This window comes from Protomyctophum bolini (genome assembly GCF_963924005.1).
Source record: "Protomyctophum bolini genome assembly, chromosome: 14".
Classification (NCBI taxonomy): Eukaryota; Metazoa; Chordata; class Actinopteri; order Myctophiformes; family Myctophidae; genus Protomyctophum; species Protomyctophum bolini.
The window spans coordinates 22934252-22956008 of NC_137875.1; the positions used below are offsets into that span (position 1 = coordinate 22934252).

General features: G+C 42.5%; 1 protein-coding gene across 1 annotated transcript in view; it reads right to left on the minus strand.

The window, feature by feature from the left end:
• Positions 1-21757, minus strand: part of ttc27 (tetratricopeptide repeat domain 27) — a 134925-nt gene that overhangs the window by 99816 nt on the left and 13352 nt on the right. The window contains exons 5-7 of the mRNA XM_080781332.1: positions 18164-18266; positions 4752-4916; positions 3860-4005 (exon numbers count right to left, since the gene is read on the minus strand). Of these exons, the coding sequence (XP_080637458.1) occupies positions 3860-4005; positions 4752-4916; positions 18164-18266 (414 nt within the window). The remainder of the gene's footprint in view (positions 1-3859; positions 4006-4751; positions 4917-18163; positions 18267-21757) is intronic.

Consider the following 21757-nt stretch of genomic DNA (forward strand, 5'->3'; position numbering starts at 1 on the left):
CACAGGGAGAACATGCAAACTCCACACAGAAAAGCCCTTTTGTCAACCCCATCCAGGGTATTATATGGGCACTGATGACACAGAGGAGAGAACACATGTCCACAGTGTCCCCGGCGGGAATCAAACCGGGGACCTCCTAGCTGTGAGGCGACAGTGCTACCGACTGCGCCAGAATTTTTTGCATTATTCTTCATCGCAAGCCTGTAAACTATCTCTGAAACAGCACAACAAAAATAACGGTGAGCAACCCCATTGTGCGATAAATTATGAATTAATCTTCTCAGTATGACGAAAACTATAACTATAAGTGTGTGTGTGTGTGTGTGTGTGTGTGTGTGTCCTCCCTCTGACCCACACAGTACCATGGGGGACTCCACCTGGCACTAGTCCCCCTAATCAGTACTTCATCATGAGGGGGGATGACACAGGGTTGCACTCCAGAGTGTGAGTTTAACAGCTGGGTTCCGTCTGGCACACAGCCAGCCATGTATGTGGCTGGTACTGAATACAAGCTCTGATATGCAGTATAATAGTAACACTGGACATATTAAAGATTTGCAAAAAAAATGCAATATATCATTATTATGGAGAACGGCTGAAAAATGGGGAAAATAGGTAACCTGTAGTTGTATCCCTGGCTGGACCAGGGGAAGGGAGAGTTTACTTTGGAGCTCTATTCTGTTGTGCATAAATATACATACAATACACGCATCTGCGCACGCACACGCACACACACACACACACGCTCACACACACATTAGGGGTGGGACGATATAGGTACCTCACGATACGATATATATCGTGATATTAGGCCCTTGATAACGATAGTATCACGATATATTATTGCTATAAAAATGCAATTCATTATTGTATCGATACTATACTATACTTGGAAATGAAAAACAAAACGCTTTTTTCGTGCTCGGACACAGGGAGACACACACACATAGCTGTCTATAAACACCACCAACTGACCATTATCACTGGTATCATCATAATACCTCACAAACACCACCAACTGACCATTATCACTGGTATCATCATAATACCTCACAAACACCACCAACTGACCATTATCACTGGTATCATCATAATACCTCACAAACACCACCAACTGACCATTATCACTGGTATCATCATAATACCTCACAAACACCACCAACTGACCATTATCACTGGTATCATCATAATACCTCACAAACACCACCAACTGACCATTATCACTGGTGTCAGTGGACTTGTCCACTGCTGGGGAAATGCATTCCGGAATTTGTATTCCCACAAAGCTGTTTGGACAAATCACCATCCAGTAATTCAGTACTTCTGGTTGCTGTGTAATCTGAGAGTGGGATTTGCTTTATTTTAGCTGTCATTTATTTTTATAATCGATATTTTAATAATCAATATTGATTATTTATTGCGGGAGGACGTATGGATATATATCGCAATATTGATATTTCAACACACCCCTAATACACATACATACACAAGGACCACATGGCACATGCGAAACAAATAATGTATTTGAAATAGTGGATGTTATTCCAAGGTCAGTTCATCTCGACTGTTGTGCGAGGAGTGGATCCACCTGAGAGTACAGGACCATAAAACGATCAAGAGGAATGATAGGTGTGAAAAGCGTTGTCACTTGCCATCGCCTTAATCTAAGGTGACACTTGGGCCCTGTCCGGGTGGTGGGCAGTGTTCACAGTGAATAACTGAGGCCAGGAGAGCATGGAATTATGGTCTGTAAGTGACTACCATATTCTCAGCCTTCTCATCAGTCAAGTTTGATTGTATGTCTGAACTCTGAACACGGTTTGTAATGCCGGGCTGACCGGTCTCGTTTAAACCACGCCGTGCCATGCTGTGCCTAACCGTGCGCAGCAGGGAAGCACAATATGAATCGTTATCAACCGCACCTCATCGTGGTCGGAATGGTTCTCTGCAACCGAGGAGAACAGTTTTTAATTTCTAAGGCTACACGACAAATGGTTTAGAAAAATATAATAGGTGCTATCCGTTTAGACGACAACGGAGTTTGCGGGGGTTGAAACTAGAACAAAGTGAAACCACCTTCCAGAGTGGAAATCATGAAAATGCTCTGTCTAAACATGCAATCAGATGCAAAACGTGTGACGTTACGCCTCTGTTCATTTCATCCCATGTAAATAAACGCATGTGCATTCCGCGGGGCGTGGGTGCGTTCGTGCACCACGACAGTGCGCAGCGTGTGTGTGTGTGTGGGGGGGGGTAGAAAGTAGATGTGTGACTGGTCTATCTGGCATCGCATTAATCATTGCTGCATTTAGTAGATAGAATATTTATTTCTACTACGATTGCACCACCAACCGTTGATAATAACAGCATTTTGCAAAAAAAAAAAGGTCCAAATGGTCCATGCGTTCCTGTGTTATGGTCCGTTGAAAATACAAAATAAAGGCAGAAAAGCCCAAACAATATCGTTCGCACACACACACACACACACACACACACACACACACACACACACACACACACACACACACACACACACACACACACACACACACACACACACACACACACACACACACACACACACACACACACACACACACACACACACACGGCTCTTAGCATGGCTCCATGACTCCTTGGATTTAGAACAAAGATGTAGAGAGGAAATGTGTCCTGAGTGCAGTCTCCTCTCCTCACGTCAGCCAGTCTACAGCTGAGGAGCAAAGTGGTGGAGAGCAGGTTGTGTGTGTGTGTGTGTGTGTGTGTGTGTGTGCGTGGGTGCGTTTCTATCAATAACCGTAAAATTGAGTGGTTATTAATTGTCTACTTAGAGTAAATGTACATAAACATTATGTAATTGATATTATATACAGTATGGGAATAGTGTGTGTGTGTGTGTGTGTGTGTGTGTGAGGGGGGGAGGCCTGCATGCGTTCGTGCTTTGGTGCGTGCTGGTGAGATCCAGTCTCTGCTCAATGCAGGGCTAACAAACTCCACCTGACCTCAACGATAGACCCAAATAGACACTCAAGAATGCACAATAAAAACTCCTCCGGTAATATTTCATAGGGAGGAGGGAGAGTGAGATGGATTCATGTGAAACGAATGTGAAGCTTCCACTGAGCCAAAGAATAAACTCCAGATACCACCAGGATGACACCAGGAGTCCAGGAGTGGACATCCCCCTCTGCTGATGACACTGGGTATTACAAATCATTTGCCCCCACTGCACTGGCAAGAATAGGACAAGATGCCCCCACCCCTCTTCAAACCCTTGGTCAGACCCAGAAGATTGCCGATAGCCTATGCTACTAAACAAATAAATGAAACTGACAAAGGAATTGACCATATTCACACAGTGGCCATGTTGCTCTTAATTAATGGCTGAATTTACATGGCCGTAAATTAATCTTTTGTACAATAATACCACTAAACATAAGGCTACGGCAGCCACTTTTGAGAGGCAGCTGTGAAACCATAGCATTAAGTAAAAGAAAGTGAATATAATCTACTCCAGTGGTTCTCAAACATTTTGGGCTTCAGTACCCCTGTTCCTGGTTGCTGAATATAGCCCCTTTAATCGACAACAACATTTTGATTAGAAAATACTGACATCAAATGTCCATTTTTTATGTCAATATGTTGAAAACAAAAGTAAGTAGGGTATTGTTTTCTATTCAGTTGTGCTAGTGAATATAGTTACTTAATTTAGTTTAAACCTTTATAGAGCAGCACATTCACATACATTTGTCAATTAAACATAAAAGTAATATGAATGTTTCCATTTTCTCTCAAGTACCCCCTGTAGTACCTTTGTGTACCCCTAGGGGTACACGTACCCCCACTTGAGAAACACTACCTTTGGCAGGCTGGTGCTTGGGGTAGGGGCTGGGCTCCGTTCACCATCACATTCCTCCATAATGGCAGAATCCTCCTTCCGCTTGACTTCTAGGAGGAGCTGCGCCAAAAAGGTCTGCTGGAACCGAGTCCGCTTCCCCATGGCGCCTGATTAGTCCAAACAGAAACCGTTAGCTTTCTCCCAACATTACCATTTAATTTGGCATAGCTTGACAATTCTTGCTTACACACTTTATGCACATGAACGTGCAAAGCTAGCATCAAATCATCATGTAACAATTTCAGAATAACTGACCATATTCAAACAGCGGCCATTTTGCTTTACATTTAATGTACTGCTGCATGCGTAAAAGGTCTATTATTAGCTATTAGAAGTCATCTTAATTTAAATGCCTTCTGGGTTTCTTCCGACCACGCTGGATACAGTATGAGAGCTGCCTTTTCGTTCTACTGGTTGGTACTAAGGATTTTAGTCATTATACCAATTCCCCCAATCGTTTATAGTTCCTGTCAGACTGCTAACCCCTAGCCCTAAAACATGGCTGATAAGCGTGGAGTTGCCAGCCACTTCTTTTCACCTGACATTGAGGAGTTTCTGTGGGAGGGCATAACGCACGTAGAGGAACATGCTATGCGTCCAAGTTCTTCACCCTGCTGAACAGGCCAGACGGACCTGTAGGTGTCACTAGCGCAACTACAGACAACACTCTTCCCTGCCAGCTTCTGCTGGAAGCACCGTGGAGATATCGAACCCCAGAAGCTACAGTGGTGGACAGGAACTTTATTTATTTATTAGTATGTTTATTGCCCATCTCTTCCAACCAATAATCAAGCTACAGGTACCACCTGTCCTGGTCCAAGTAATGACAGGGAGGTAGTTCTACAGTACCTACCGGTCAGGTTCATCTCCAGTCCAGACAGCTCCTGAGCCTTCTGGATGTGTGTGTTGGCATGCTGGTATTCATAGTAGGACAGGTGGACGTACATACACTCCAGGTGGAACTGGATGGCCAGGTTCCTGTGGCATCTGTCTGAGAACAGTCTCTCACACTTCAGCACTGCAGCAGGAAAAAAGGGGAGAAGACGTGTCAAGAATCTATGGCATGAATGGCGAGAAATGTATAATTACAAATAGATAAGATAAATAACAATTAGACAATTAGTACGCTCTAGATCCTTTCAGCTGCATTATCTTGGATGTTCTCCCAGCACTGTCCGTAACCTGACTGCCTCTGCACTCCCCCCTGCTACAGCATCCCAACCCAGCCCCACCCAGAACAGAGACCTTGAGGCGACACATTAAAAAGACAAGTAGATCTGAGATATGGAGGCGGCTGCGGGAAGTGTAGTCTACCCTCTCTTGCTAAGCCGCCATCCCCACCCCCCAATCTCACTATTAGTCTGGTCTCGTCGCATGTTGTGGACAGATTGTCCCTGGCTGAAACCAGGAGAAAACGAAAATGTGTATAATTCATGACAATAAGTCGTACACTCTCCACAGTCCCCACTCCAATCCAACATTCATGAGAAATCTGTGGTCAGGGACTGATGGGGTACCCATGTGCACGCTAGGTGGGGGAGATTTACTCCTAATGCCTCCGTGTGTCACCTTCACCGCTCGTGATTTCATGAAGAAAATTAGCTTCCTGCTGTGTTTTGACACCTGTGCAGTGAAAGACGAAAGGAAACACATTTTTCCACACATAAAATGAAAGTACCATCAAAACCCCTTCCCCTGAGTGGAATTAAGTCCAGATAGCATGCGCCCCGACACTAGTGAAAAGAATGAGTTGGGCTAGAGCAAAGGGAAGGAGAGCAGGGTGTCAGAGGGAGAGGTGCGAGACATTATCCAAAGTCACCTCGCAGGATGTAATGTGGACAGACAAACTAAACACTGACGTAGCCCCACACCAGCGATGTGTGTTACATTAAATTCCACTGCTATACACGATCAACAGCTCAACACAGAGCCTTTCACTCCTCACAGAGCACCGTGTTTGAGTCAGTCACCGTGGCGCATGGCAGCAAATTAAAATGTTTCTGCATTCGGTTATACCTTTACAGCAACGCCTCATGATGTTTGCACGTCTTGAGTATTGTGGAATGATCAATATCAACTTGTATTCCCATTCTGTGCCAGTGCTGTGCTCTGATGAAAACAAGCTAATACATATGCCGGGGATAGAAATAAGACTCAAAGTCAAGGCGTCGGCATGTTTTATTCATACCGCCCTTTGTCGACTAGAAAGCACCGCTGGCTCCTACCTCGAACGGTGTTACTGACAGTTGCAGAGGAAAAATGGTATTGCAGCAAAACAAAAAGTTTAAATGAAAAACTTCTCCTGTACCTGCATGGCTGGTACAACAGTGCACTCTCCTTTCTCCTCATCTCCATAGAAAAAGGAGTGTGTGGTCAATTTTTTCATTTCATTTTTATTGTTCTGGAATATGGATTGGTTTTTTTTGTTATCATCCACCACTTCCAGAGGCCTCCCCACCCTTCACACTCTGTTAACATCGCACAACAGAACACATTCACAACACCCCCCCCCCCCCCCCACACACACACACACACACACACACACACACACACCAAGAGTAATCTCAAACATGCTCCAATGCTCTTGATAAGGTCAATTATAATTAAAAACCAACCTTAAATGTTCCCTAATAACGACCTCACTGGTGGGTCCAAACAATGAGACCGAAAATTGGCTCTTGTTTACGAGTATGTGGGGGCGTGAGACAGGGGGTGGAAATTAGATATTTTGTCGCACAATACTGACTAAACCAATTAATCAAAGACTATTATTCTGCTAAACATAAACAAGAATGGATAATAAACTGATTGCATTTCCCCAGCAGCATGAGTGCCAAAGCCACAGTTAATGAAAGTAAGTAGGAAGGGCCTCATCAAGCCAAAGTCCCTCCAAGTGGAATAGTCAGAAAATGGAGGGTAAAAGCATGGATTTCTCTGGAGTAATCTCTGCATACTGTAGCTAGTAAAGCACCCTGGGTCTGCATGCGTGGGAGGAGCATGGGGGAACCTTTTGGCACGCAATCTGTCAACGCTGAGAGGTGTTAAACACGAGAAACGTGTGTGTGTGTGTGTGTGTGTGTGTGTGTGTGTGTGTGTGTGTGTGTGTGTGTGTGTGTGTGTGTGTGTGCGTGTGCGCGCGCATTAGAAGGTGTTGCATGTTTTACGTCCTCTAAACCATCAGTGGGGAATCAACCGTTTAATAACACAATACACAGAAATACAATATTTCCCTTAATAAATAAATACATAAATTGTACAGGCATGGTCGAGAACCACCCATCAGGCCAACAACAGCTTGTAGGACGTTTTGTTGAATGTCCCAGTGATCTTATTATGTAGAGACAAGTTTTATAGAGATTGGGAATATTTGATGTGCATGAATAGTTCAATATGCAAACAATATTCAAATTAGGCACAAAACCAGACATGGAAGGCTAATTGTGTCAAAGACACATGAGAAAAGGTAGTTGAATTTTGTTCATAATAATAATCAAAAATAATAATAATTCAACTCTTAGGGTGGTTGCACACTGGGCGCGTTTTTCTGAAAACCGAGGTAGAAACGCAGCTAAAAATCTGGAAAACGTGCTCTGTGTGCTTTTCGGTGTCATTCTGTGGTTGGTAGCTTGGCAGAGCCCACGGAACATTTGGCAGTATAGCACGAATATATATAATATATACCGGTATATATATATTATATAAAAAAGTTATTGTAAAATGTATCAGTGTGGTGTGTAGTATTTATATTACCTCCACCAAGGAGGCAATGTTTTCCATCTGCTTGTCTTGTCCGTCTATTAGCAGGACATCTTAAGCCATTAAAACCGGGAAACCTACAGTGACTACAGTGCACACAGAGTAATGAAACCTACAGTGACTACAGACAGTGCACACAGAGTAATGAAACCTACAGTGACTACAGTGCACACAGAGTAATGAAACCTACAGTGACTACAGTGTACACAGAGTAATGAAACCTACAGTGACTACAGTATACACAGTAATGAAACCTACAGTGACTACAGTGTACACAGTAATGAAACCTACAGTGACTACAGTGTACACAGTAATGAAACCTACAGTGACTACAGTGTACACAGTAATGAAACCTACAGTGACTACAGACAGTGTACACAGTAATGAAACCTACAGTGACTACAGACAGTGCACACAGAGTAATGAAACCTACAGTGACTACAGTGTACACAGTAATGAAACCTACAGTGACTACAGACAGTGCACACAGAGTAATGAAACCTACAGTGACTACAGTGCACACAGAGTAATGAAACCTACAGTTACTACAGTGTAGAGTGTACACAGTAATGAAACCTACAGTGACTACAGTGTACACAGTAATGAAACCTACAGTGACTACAGTGTACACAGTAATGAAACCTACAGTGACTACAGTGCACAGAGTAATGAAACCTACAGTGACTACAGTGCACACAGTAATGAAACCTACAGTGACTACAGTGCACACAGAGTAATGAAACCTACAGTAACTACAGTGTACACAGTAATGAAACCTACAGTGACTACAGTGCACACAGTAATGAAACCTACAGTGACTACAGTGCACACAGAGTAATGAAACCTACAGTGACTACAGTGCACACAGAGTAATGAAACCTACAGTGACTACAGTGCACACAGAGTAATGAAACCTACAGTGACTACAGTGTACACAGTAATGAAACCTACAGTGACTACAGTGCACAGAGTAATGAAACCTACAGTGACTACAGTGCACACAGAGTAATGAAACCTACAGTGACTACAGTGCACACAGAGTAATGAAACCTACAGTGACTACAGTGCACACAGAGTAATGAAACCTACAGTGACTACAGTGCACACAGAGTAATGAAACCTACAGTGACTACAGTGCACACAGAGTAATGAAACCTACAGTGACTACAGTGCACACAGAGTAATGAAACCTACAGTAACTACAGTGTACACAGTAATGAAACCTACAGTGACTACAGACAGTGCACACAGAGTAATGAAACCTACAGTGACTACAGTGCACACAGAGTAATGAAACCTACAGTGACTACAGTGCACACAGAGTAATGAAACCTACAGTAACTACAGTGTACACAGTAATGAAACCTACAGTGACTACAGTGTACACAGAGTAATGAAACCTACAGTGACTACAGTGCACACAGAGTAATCTAGTAAGAGAGTGGCGACACTAGCGTTGACTAGCCTGGATCCAGCCCAAAGACCCCGCCCACTTTCTTAGTGTACTGCATCTCTTCAACAAAGCTACAGCTACGCGTTGACTCCCATTGTAACAATGGAATGCGGAAGTGCTCATTCTATCTCAATGGGATAGTTCCAATGTTTGGAACTATAGCCCATAGCACCCCGCTTTGCGGCTAGATCAAAGTTACTAGATTACTCAAGTGCACAGAGCCTGTCGCTGTCCACTGGCCATGGTGCTGAACCATTCACCAGAGATCGGTGCTGCCTTGCATTGTCCTTTGTATTACTACTGGCAAACTGTTTTCATTTACGCTATTCTTGGACTTGTTGTTCTGGATAAAAGCATTTGCTAAACCCCTCGGTTCGATTCCCTATGACGTTTCCAGACGTCTTATGTACAGAATGTGTTAGGATGCTCTGTATGCAATTGTGGCATTTTAATTATAATGTAGGTCACAGCATTTTTATTTTATCCTCTCCATTTGATCACTTCAGGCCTGAAAACAAGCCTGAGGAAACACTGAAACAGTGTGACAAATAAAATAAGTGTGCAATGTACACTAATTACTTTTAATAAACTATACAAGAAAACATACTCAAGCAGGAAATAACATAATTGCACGCCTTATTACACGCCTGTGTAAAAAGGTACATACAGTAGAAGACTGTACACTGAATGGGATCGCTATTATTAATAATACAGAGAACCTATAGGTGTCCCCTTCTTGGATCTACTGTAACAGAAGCATGAACATAACCCACAGTCTATTTTTGCATGAGTGACTAATTAGGATAATTAAATTAAATCAACTTTTAGTCTCTGCAATTATTTTAGTTCCATGGTATACTGTATGTATTATGTTTTGTGTGTTTTGTGTGTTGTTTTGTGTGTCCCAATTGTATGATTCATTAGCTTTGTTCCATTTTGATGTATGTTGTTTTGTAAAGAAAATGTAAGACATTGAGAGGAGTATCGCGATCGTGATATTGCATAATTGGCTGGCAGGCCTTTACCCATATAGATCATCCAGGGTGTTGTTTTAATATTTTATATTATGATATTATTTTTAATGCATCTTGTATTCTTTTCCTCATTAGCAGAACTACCTCAGGGGGAAAGGGTGCAAGTGCCCCGCGGCTGACTAGGGCTGTTTGTTAAATATTTTGTCATAATTCAATTTGTTCCAATGATGATGTACCGATGGCTCTGTATACTACTTTGCTCTCTTGGGAATTGTATCCCTCTGTAATTGCCAATGCCTAAAGAAGGTCCATGACCGACACGTTGCGTTTATAATAAAAGTTGTCTTTATTGTGCAAGAGTAGACGGTGTGTGGGTCATTCAATCTACACTGCGGCTGTGGCTCAGGAGGTAGAGCAGGTCGTCCAATTCAGTATTTTAGCTGTGACGTGAGCGCCCCCTCCTGAGATACTTCCGGGTCCTACTTTTGTGTCACTTTTGTGTCCCCATAGAGTTATACTGTGACGCTCCGTCGGACTAAATCTGAGACGAAAACAACCACGAAAGTCTAATTTTACCGCAACAACAAAGATGCGCTGCTCTCCCAAATCTGGCTGTGACAGGCCGTCTGCCCCACATGGAATACTATCGCCATTTTATTTCATTGTGTCAACTAAATCCTCATTAATGCAAACTAGATTCAACATACTCAAGCCTGCACACATTCTAAATATGCCCCCGAAATATTTTACAGAGCAAATGGACTGTTGCCACCTTCAATAATAATGATAATAATAGTCTTTATTGTCTCCACATCATATATTTTTGTTGTCATGGACACTTGTACAAAACACAATAATTCTACTCGAGTTGGAAGCATTAAGACTCATTTTAACCCTCAATGGCTTCCTTTCTGAAAAATAACATCACTGTAAAAAGATTCACGCGTTTAGATATTCTATTTACAATGGGATGCGGACGGGAGCTGGTGCCACTTGGACCCGGACGTAACGTAGCACTACAAAATGACGTCGGACTTAAATACTGAATGATCCGTGGGTCGGTGGTTCGAATCCCGTCTCCTCCTATCTACATTGCCTCCAGTGGTTACCACCATTGGTGTGTGAATGTGGGAAGTGAGGACGCTGGCGTTGACCGTTTACTGTTTACCTTCACTTCCCAATGTATGAATGAATAGCCCATGGTAAAGTGCTTTCAGTAAGCACTCTGTGCATAGAGAAGCGCTATAACAATGCAATCCATTATTATTATTACACCCGTCCCTATAGCTGACAATGTGTGCAAAAGACTTTGCTTCTCTATCGATCATTGAAAGGCATGGTGTTGCTGTCCACTGGTAGTGGTGCTGAACCTTTCGCCAGTCGACACATTGGAAAGCGACCTGTGCTGTCCATGGCTTGTCCACTGTATTGTGACTGGCAACCCGTTTTCCTGTGTCATTCAGAGCAAGTTTGTCTTACAGCTTTCTTGGCTCAATAAGAGAGTCAAGCTAGTTACAATAACAGTTGTTGGCTCCATCTATGGACTGTTTTTGATTGAATGCTTTATTAACAGTTTGCAAATTATACAATGGTGATAAACAGATAAGACAAACAGCCCTGAGGGCTTATTTCCATTGTGGTCCTGTGTTGAGCTATGCAACAAAGTTGGCAGGCTGAGAGACAGCTTTCCGAGTCAAAACAAGTGACTCAATGGTCGCAGCTTACGTATTTCCTGTAGGCGGACTCGACGTAGCTGCAGGGTTTAAACCCTCACCAGGCGCACCTCTTCTACTATAGTGAACGGCGGAGTGAATGTTAGTCTGCCTCAAACGTTACTCTTTTACCTGCTTTTTACTAACACTAACATTACAAAGATGCCCAGAACATCGGGATGAACCTGTGTAGTTTATGGCTGCTCCAACAGTAGTGGCAACATAAAAAAATAATAACGGAATGTCAAAATATCCACCGTGGTGGCTGAGACCAGAGCCATGGAGTAATGGTTGAGACAAAGCAGTGAAAGATACATAACGTCAGTCTTACCCAATACCCAATCTTTCTGTTTTATGAACACATGGCTGCTTATACCTCAAACTTGAAATGCTTAGTATGAGGTATAAAATACAGCAGCCTTGTGTTCATAAAACAGAACGATTGGGTATTGGGTAAGACTGACGTCATGTATCTTTCAGGACCTCTCACTGCTTCGTCTCCACCATTACTCAATGGCTCTGGTCTCAGCCACCGCGGTGGATATTTTGACATTCCGTTTTTTTTAATGTTGCCACTACTGTTGGGGCAGCCATAAACTACACAGGTTCATCTCGATGTTCTGGGCATCTTTGTAATGTTAGTGTTAGTAAAAAGCAGGTAAAAGATAAACGTTTGAGGCAGACTAAAATCAGTCACTCTGCCGTTCACTATAGTAGAAGAGGTGCGCCTGGTGAGGTATATCTGTATAAGAGCTTCTGAAGACACTGGAGTATTGGCCCATAGATAGTTACTAACTGAATGCTTGACAAAGAACTAACATTACCAAAAGTTATTTAAAATAGTAGCCAATACTATCACGCAACAAATACCAGAAAGAACCAGAAATCAAATTAAATCCAAGTTAAATCGGTTCTGGGAATTACACTTTGACTTGAATTATGTCCAGGCAGACACAAAGCTCTGGTGTTGCTCATATCTCTGAGACTGTAACACAACATTGTGGTTTGTATTGGCAGCAGTGGCGTCTGCGTCTAGCCCAGTGACAGAACCAACAGTGACAGAAGGGAAGGCTGGCCATGGTGCCATCTGGCAGTGATCACTGACTGGACCTGGCTGGATGATGTACGGACATGAACGGCTTACACAAACTCCTGGCCCTGACTATGTCTGCATGTCCCAAAACTCAAATCATCCTGTCCCCAGAAATGACATGGGGCACCATAGCCGGCGCAAGACGATGTGCATCTCTGCCAAGGGAAAAAAAAGTACACTATAAGTGCCTGCGGAATCTAAGAGCATTGTTCTCAGACGGCGTTGCGACTGAGGTGAAGCATCAAGGCTACACCGTGTCTCTCTCCAGACAGCCCTAGATGGATCTTTGGCTGTTGGTCTCCTATGGTGTGATTACACACGACGACCAGTACAGGTACTGTAGGCATGAGCCATAGATGGTTGGGGGGAAAGAGTCTAACCCACCTGACATTTCCTTCCTCCGCCAGCCTAATTACAGTTCCTCCCTCCACCTGTCCCTTCTTCCTTGGAGCCCCCCCCCCCCCCTCCCCTCCCATTCTCTCTCCTCTAGAGTGTGGTGGTTAAGACAGCCCATCAGGATGAGTCACCAGCAGCGCTAGCAAAGGGGTCAGCGTCGACTACGCTGTGGACAGGTGCTGGGGGAAAATGGCCAGGTGCCAGCCGAGGTACTGCATTTTCAATGCAAATGCGGGTTGTTAGCGGAGACACACACACAAGTCAAAGCCAGTGCAGCACCATATCGTGTCGTACCACCCCCATCCCACCTCACCCACTCATGTACAAACTTTTTTATTGTTGTTTATTGAACTATGATGGTTCTATATTTGACATAAACTATTATCAAATCAATTCTATTATCAGAGCATAAAAGACTTATGCATCCGCTCCCTCCATTGGCCCCTGGTCCCAAAATACAAAGTCTGATGCTGGCCTTCAAAGCAACCAAAGGTATGACACCCCCATATCTTGCAAGTCTGATCGGACCCTACAAACTCTCCCGCATGCTCCAAAACGATGGAATGCACTTCCCATTGAAATCAGAACTGCAGACTTACTCCAAATCTACCGCCGTAGTCTGAAAACCCACGTCAAGTTCAGACTCCATCTTAGCCCGTTGCACTTGTGGTAGCACATGCCTTAACCTCGACAACCTTACTGGCGTATGCAAAGGCTCAACTTATGTAACTTAGATAGCATTTTATGTAGACATCATTTTTCGACGGCGGTCGAGATCATGGATTCCACAATGCTACGCCAGACTTCCCGGTCCTTCATTGCCACCCCCAGTTCCTGCCTACTGAAGCACCGATCCTTCATTGCCACCCCCAGTTCCTCCCTACTGAAGCATGTGTCCCTAGCGATGACATCAGGGATTGACAGCTTTCTACCTCTGGTCCGCCCTGAGGCAGGACTCCAGAGAAGAAGGGAAGATATACGTCATTGTCAGCTCTGTAGCAGTGTAGCAGTGCTGTATGTAGACATATCACTCTATAGTGTATACGCATAGTTTCATTAGATATTCCACTTACGTATGATTCCTTTGTCTTTGATATTGTATGTATTTGATGTATTACCATGTTATTGTTCTTACTTACTGTAAATCGCTCTGGATTAAGAGTGAATGCTAAATGCCAAAATTTTAAATTGTGGACATTTAGGTTGTTTATTCATACTGACATTTATACTCAGTTTATAAAAACTGAAATATGAAAATATTTAGTACAGTGAGTACACAGACTGACAAACGGAGTGCAAAACATACTCTCTCCCCATGCCTTAAGCTTGGTGGAGACAATTACCATTATACTATATAAACCAACTATAAATACTAAGTGACATTTTGAAGTCACTGCACAAACCTGACCTCTCACTTCCACATCAAATATTTCCAGTGAGTGGAATTAGCACAGAATCCTGTTTTAACTTGACACTAGACTGACTTCTACATTTTGTGAAAAGGGCTTGTCAAGGGTGGTGAAGTCTTGGCGATTTCAATGACCTCCTCCCAGTGACAGATAAGCAGGCCACTTAACGTTAAGCTCACGCTAAGCTATCGAATGCCCTTTTGAAGATAGCAATCAATCAATGGATGATAAGCTCTAAGAAGGAGGATTACAATCGGCCGAGACTTCTTATGTATTCACAAGTTCAGACTCGAAACTGATCTTAACAGTTAATTCTGGGTCAGTGGATTTGTCTTTGTAATATTGAACTGGAAAAAACTCCAGTTCCCTGATCAAGTTGAGTTGAGTTCAGGAGCCTGTGAGGAAGTCACACAATCAAAAAGCACTTTCGGGAAATGGAAGAAAGAAATAAAGCTAGCTATGACTACTAATCAAGGGATTTTTTTCTGTGTGTCAAATGTTGGTGCGATGTGCTCCACCAGACTTTGCTAACATTATAATAGAAGATATACTAAAATACAGGGTATTACACAAGTACAATAAAGTAATAGAGGGTATAAAGTGTTAAGTGTGTACAGTACATTGTTTTTGAATACTTTTGCTTACAGGGTGTGCAAAAGCACAATATAAATACATTAGGATTGTCTACAGAATATATACATGCAGCAGAAGGCCGGCCAAAGTACCGGTATATACATAGTGAGTAAATTGAACTGTAACAATTTCTGAAAAACACAAAAAACTAATCCCAGCTTTCATGACTAAAACTGGGTGAAAAAGAAACACATTGCAGAGTCAATCCAAAGCCTTTAGGGCAGTCCTTCATATTGGAGTGGTGAGTGGATTGGTAGACAGTAGGCATACACTTTGTTAGTGGCCACACACTGTTCCAATAACTACTTGGCATTTAGAAGTCCTCAGACATATCGGTAGCCAGATCTCTGCGTCTGGCAAGACTATTATTATCGGCTGGGTTCCTGTGCTATCGAGTTTGATGAAATACATACTACACATGTACTGTATATAAATGTTGATGTGGGTGTAAGTGTATGGTGATGTAGCAGGTAGTCGTAGACATAAGGACATGAATCCAACTAAAGTCACAACTATTTATTGTTGGTGAAGGAGAATAACAGGTTAGTATATCAAAACTGAAGTGAATGCCATGGTGCAAGACAACACTGCAATTTTATATTGGCCTGAGCTCCAAATCCCTCTAAAGTGATTAGGATTACTGAGAAATGGAGTTCAGCTGGTAAAGGGAATGAGAGGAATAATAAACGAGCCAGTCGTGGGAAGCTCGGGTCAAATGGGGCGTAGATGGTGATGGGCTAGGAAGGACAGAACCGTAGTGGCAGTGGAGAAAATGGCCCAGTCTCAGTGGGAACACCTGTCTCTCTTGGTTTGAGACACTTGGAACAGAAAGGAATGCAGCTCACTTCAGGTGGTCAACCCATCTGGCATGCTGGCTGTCAGAACAATCTTTCCAATTCTCTACTAGGTTGCAAGCTCATATTACCAGTAATGCCTGATTTATACTTGTGTGTATACCAGTGCACCAGTGTTGTGCAGCAAAAATAGCCGATTTACAAGCTCACAAACGTGCTGCATGCTGTGTGACTATGAAGAAATCACCCTTTAATAGTGTTCATTTCCAGAGAAGACGATGGAAAATAAAATGAAGGGGAGAGACACTTTTATAATAAGCATGCTTTTATCAAATAAGAATATTATCTCAGCAGCCATTTCAGTATTTTGCCTCTCAGTTCCGAAATGCAGTGAATACTCCAAGTGTTAAAAACATCTGGTTTTATTTGTACTTGGCCAGGAAATAATGACTACTGGCATTAATGCTCAATACTGTTAGCATACAGGAGCCCTCTGAGCCACTAGGACACGGTTTAATAAGCGTTTAGTGACTCTCCATGTGGTTCTTTATGTGCTGATGACCAGTGGTGTATCTGTGTCTATACCGTACTAGTGGGGCCCCATCACGCGACTCCTTCCAGCCTGTCTGTGCTTCATAAAGATAAAGGGAATACAATAGTGCTTAGAGGTTGCTTTTCTTTAAGTGGAATCCTTCTACGTGGGAGAGTGTTGGGGAAATTAAAGGCGCCCCAATCTGTTTTAAAATGCACACAGCCTGCTGTTCCTCAAATGAAAGAGGACTTCAATTTACCAGGAATATCCACTTCAGGTGCCAACGTGCCGACACAGCAACAAGGCCCTTATAAGTTCCATCCATCCTGACCTCGTCTGACAACAAACATTCACAGTTTGCACACGCATACATTTCCTGCACATGCAAAGAAACACAAAAGTTTGAGGCTCACACATAAGATAAAGCATCCATTTGTGTTCTATTAGGACCATATGGGCTAACTGAACTCTAACTAATGTCGCTATTTTGCTTAAACAGAAAGCTACAACTCACATCAGCAGCTTTGTGTAGCACTCCGCCTACATTTACCGTAGAAAACAAAGTGGTAACAGTGAAGACTAAAATAAGACATCTTAATTGGGTGGTATGGTATACTTATTATGGCACAATGGTATTTATTTTTATTTATTTATTTGCAATACTTATTTATAAGTTGTACAGAATATAAGTTCGGTAATGTGCACAGGATCTCCATTTGAACTCTATTTGGCCTCCAATACACCTTTGACCACAAATGGTCAAGAAATATCACTGGATATACTGCGCAGTAGCAGGACTTGTCCAATTAATTTCCTGTTTTACATGCATACATTTTCTGTTTCCCAGCACAATTTAATTTCAAGCTGTTCTTCCTGCACCTCACAATATGCTGTAAGTACCCGGCTAGTGGTGGCCTCCAGCAGATACCTGTCAATCTCAGTGGCAGTAAGCGTCCTGCTTAAATTAGTTATTTTTCCCTGCAATGTGATAACCAGATGTTTATCAGACACGTAGGGGAAAAAAAACAAAATACAATATTTTTTCTTCACAAAATTGGCTTACAAAGCAATACAATTATGTTACAAATAGCAACATGAAGGTGATTATAGTTGGAGTCTTCTTAGTTAATGAACCATAATCATAAGAAATTAGTGAGGTGCTAAAGGACATTTTCATCCATCAAACTAGCATTGTTTCATCTGAACCAATGCAACCAGTGCAACATTTTGTAGGCACGCCATCAGCCCTCTACTCTTTTTGACAAATATTATATCAATAATCATGATATGGCATACAGTATGAGTTGTCTTTTCTGAACTTACCTGACCGTTCAAGCTGTTCTATTACTATTTGTACTATTTGCCTTTAACCACTTTGATATTATATAGCATTATGACAATGTTGTCCCTTAACCCTAAATTAAGTAACACAATATCTGTGATTTTTTTGCAATACAACTAGCGTGTAACAACCTACTTCATGTAAGTGTGTCTATTATATTGGTCCACCAACCTTTCTCCATGCTGCTTCCTGACAGATTGAGAAGCTGTTGAGAGCGGGCCTCCAAGATCTGTTGGTGAAGTTTAACATAGCGCAAGGTCCACCAGGGCAGCAGCTACAGACACAAATTAAAAACAAAAAAAACAACAAGAAGAAACAAAATAGCCATAATAAGCAAGGGTTTGGGTAAGTAAGGGTACAACTAAAGAATGAGAAGTGACCACCAACAATTCCTCCATAAAAATAAATGTCAGTAAACACAATGCATATGTGGTCGTAACATAAACACGTGGGCCTTGACCTTGAGACACTGTTCACCACAATAAGACACCATCATTGACGGCACTGCCCACAAAGTTGTGAACACCAAGTTTACCAAGAGCTGGCCAATCCTTAAACATATAGCCTGTCACGGTCCGTGACACGTTCTGTATTTAGTTAGTGCTTTTCCTGACGGTTTTCCTATGTTTTTAATATTTTGTCTTAGTTCCAGTTAGAGTTTCCTTTGCACTTGTGTACTGTTATTTTGTAGTACGTTTTGTCTCTTGGTTTCCTCTGTTGCTTTTGTTGCCTGTGATGTCTCACCATGATTAGCCTAGTGTTTCCACCTTGTCCTGTTAGTTCCCCAGCCTATCCCAGTGTTGATTATTAGTTATGTTCACCTGTGCCCTGTTTTCCCTGTGTATTTATACTCCCCTGTTTTTTCAGTTATTTGTCAGATCATTGTTGTAAGTCACCAGTATTCACTTCCTAGTGTATTTCCTAGTTTTGAAGCTCTTAGTCTTGTTCCTAGTGGTCTTTGTTCCTAGTATTCTCCTAGTGTATTTTCTTTGTGTTTGGTCTTGGACTTTTGTGAGTTTTGGTCATTAAACTCTCTTGCATTTGAGCTCCTTTGCCTCCGCCTGTCTGTCTTTCACTTGGGTCCTATCTCTCCTCGTCTCAAACCGTGACAATTAAATAGCCAACTCCACACGCAGTCACGCACCCAGCCTGGGTGCATGACTGCTTTTAGTGAGCGGTGGTTCGAATACCACCCTTCATCTTGTCTCCCCTCTCTTTCTCTCCTTGGTTCCCACTCCAGTCTCTACACTGAAATAAAGCATCAAAAGGCAAAATATCTTAAAAAATGTAATCAGGCTTTTTCAGCCTACATCTGACTGTAACGCAAAGAGGCAGCAAAATAAAGAACAGCTAGCAGCCATGTAAGCTCATACCACACCAAACTCTGTCAACCCTACTGCCTTACTCGTTGTGTTGAGAGAGTGTCAGTGAACCGTGGTTAATGCTTATTTGCGTATCATGGAGGATATCTCTCGCTTCATTTGCAATGCAACATGACCCGTTCACCGGTCCCGCGTATCCATCCATACTGCACATAGGCACGCACAAATACATGTACGGGTTCCCGTGCATTAAAATGCACATGCATACATAATGCGAGCACATGAACCCTTTCGGCATACATAAACACCTGCTAAAGCAGATGCTTCAACCTTCTCCTCCCGTCTTTAAGCCAGATTTAGAGTGTCACTCATCGAAAATGCCATGATCGTATGATAGAGGATACATTAAGCAATGGGTGAGAGGGAACAGAGAGGTGGATGGATGGATGGATGGATGGATGGATGGATGGATGGGTGGATGGATGGATGGGTGGATGGATGGATGGTTGGGTGGATGGATGGCGATAATTATGTGCAAGGAGAGGTGTCAGCCATGGCAGAGGACACTGTGACCTTGAGCGTGTCAGTCCAACTCCCCAATGCTTGGTGAAAAAGTGTATTGGCAATTAATCCCCCTATAGCTCATTAGCATTTAAAAGGCTGGTTGGAGAGCTGAGGGGCTGCTTCTATGTACAAAGGCTGTTGTTGTGCCTGGTGGGGAAACTCCAGTCAAATGGTCACGCTTGTTGGGTTTTAATGGGCAACACATAATCACACACAAGCACCTAATACTTCATTATTAATGTCTTGCCTGTGCAAGTAGACATCCTCGGCTGTACACACATAGTTATGTCTTATATATCCCGTTAGGCTAGTAAAACATTGATGACTGTGGCCACCTATGACCCGAGTACACACACACACACACACACACACACACACACACACACACACACACACACACACACACACACACACACACACACACACACACACACACACACACACACACACACACACACACACACACACACACACACACACACACACACACACACACACACACACACACACACACACACACACACACACACACACACACACACACACGTAAACCTCCGTGTGGGATGCATCAGAATTCATAGCCTCACCACCATTCTACCGTTCCCCAAATCCAACGTTAGTATTCAACTGAGAAACCCACATTATCAACAAGCCACGATCTAAGCTGTGACAAGGAGGCAGGAAGCAGCGATTTGATTCGTTTTCTGTTGTGCATAAATAAACTAGAAAATGAGGTGGTGGCGGACACGCTGACACCTTCTCTTGCATAGATCTGTGTGCGTCTGTGATTATGGTTGGGATCCACTAGGATTTTAACAATTCGGTTCCCTTTAACGATTCCGGTTCCAAATTTAACCTTACAGGACTGTAACTCTGAGAGTGTATACAAATGGAACCAAATGGACCCGTTGTACACTCTCAGAGTTATGATGGTCCTTGAAATAAAAAAATGAAGAGAACCACTGGTAATGTAATTGTTTAGTAGCTCTGACCTACGCTTTCTGAAAAACGTCAAAAATGCTATGTTGCGGTACATTTTTCCATTGTTTGTGGGCATGTCCAAGAGTGAAAGAATTCTGGGAAGAAGTGAGGAGGGAGATTCAGAAGATATTGTCGATAGATATTGAGCTTGACCCAAAACTGTTTCTATTAGGTCTTTGCCCACCTGGCCATAAGATACAGAGTAGCGAACAAAGATTTCAGGATTTATGTTTACTACAAGCCAAAAGGGCTATAGCCTTATCGTGGAAAGAAATAGGCAAACCCAGTATTGCTGGGTTTGACTCTGTTGTTGTTACCATTCAAGTGCCATTATTTTATTATACTGTACTTTATATATGTATGTACTGTATGTTATTGTTTAATTTTTTGTTTGTTTTTCATTTTTAAGTAATTGTATTGTATTGTCTGTATTATGTATTGTTTTGTTGTATTGTCTGTTTGTCAAAAAAAATGCAATAAATATATTGTAAAAAAAAAAAAGGCTATGTTGCTATACTGTAGATAGCAACAAGAACCCAAAATGGATTCCCGTCTTGAAAGCTGAAAACCTAAAAAGGGCTTACCGTCCTAAATGGGTTAAAGGCAATCAATGGACTATAGATGAATTGTTAACATCCTATAGTTGCTATGCCAATTTATTCCTCTCCACACATTTCTGCGTTATCACTGTCTACTGAAGGCCTATTCATACATACATTAAATCACTCACCGCGGTGATCAGCTATCACTGCAGACCCCGACACATATCTCTGTTTTTACTTTGCGACAAGTCCTTTCACTCTGGTGCTATCACCTCATTCACTGATTGGTCTAAAGTCGGGTTGGCGGTCCCTTTGGTTTTGCAGGCACAGAGGAGCAAACAAACAGAAACAGAGCA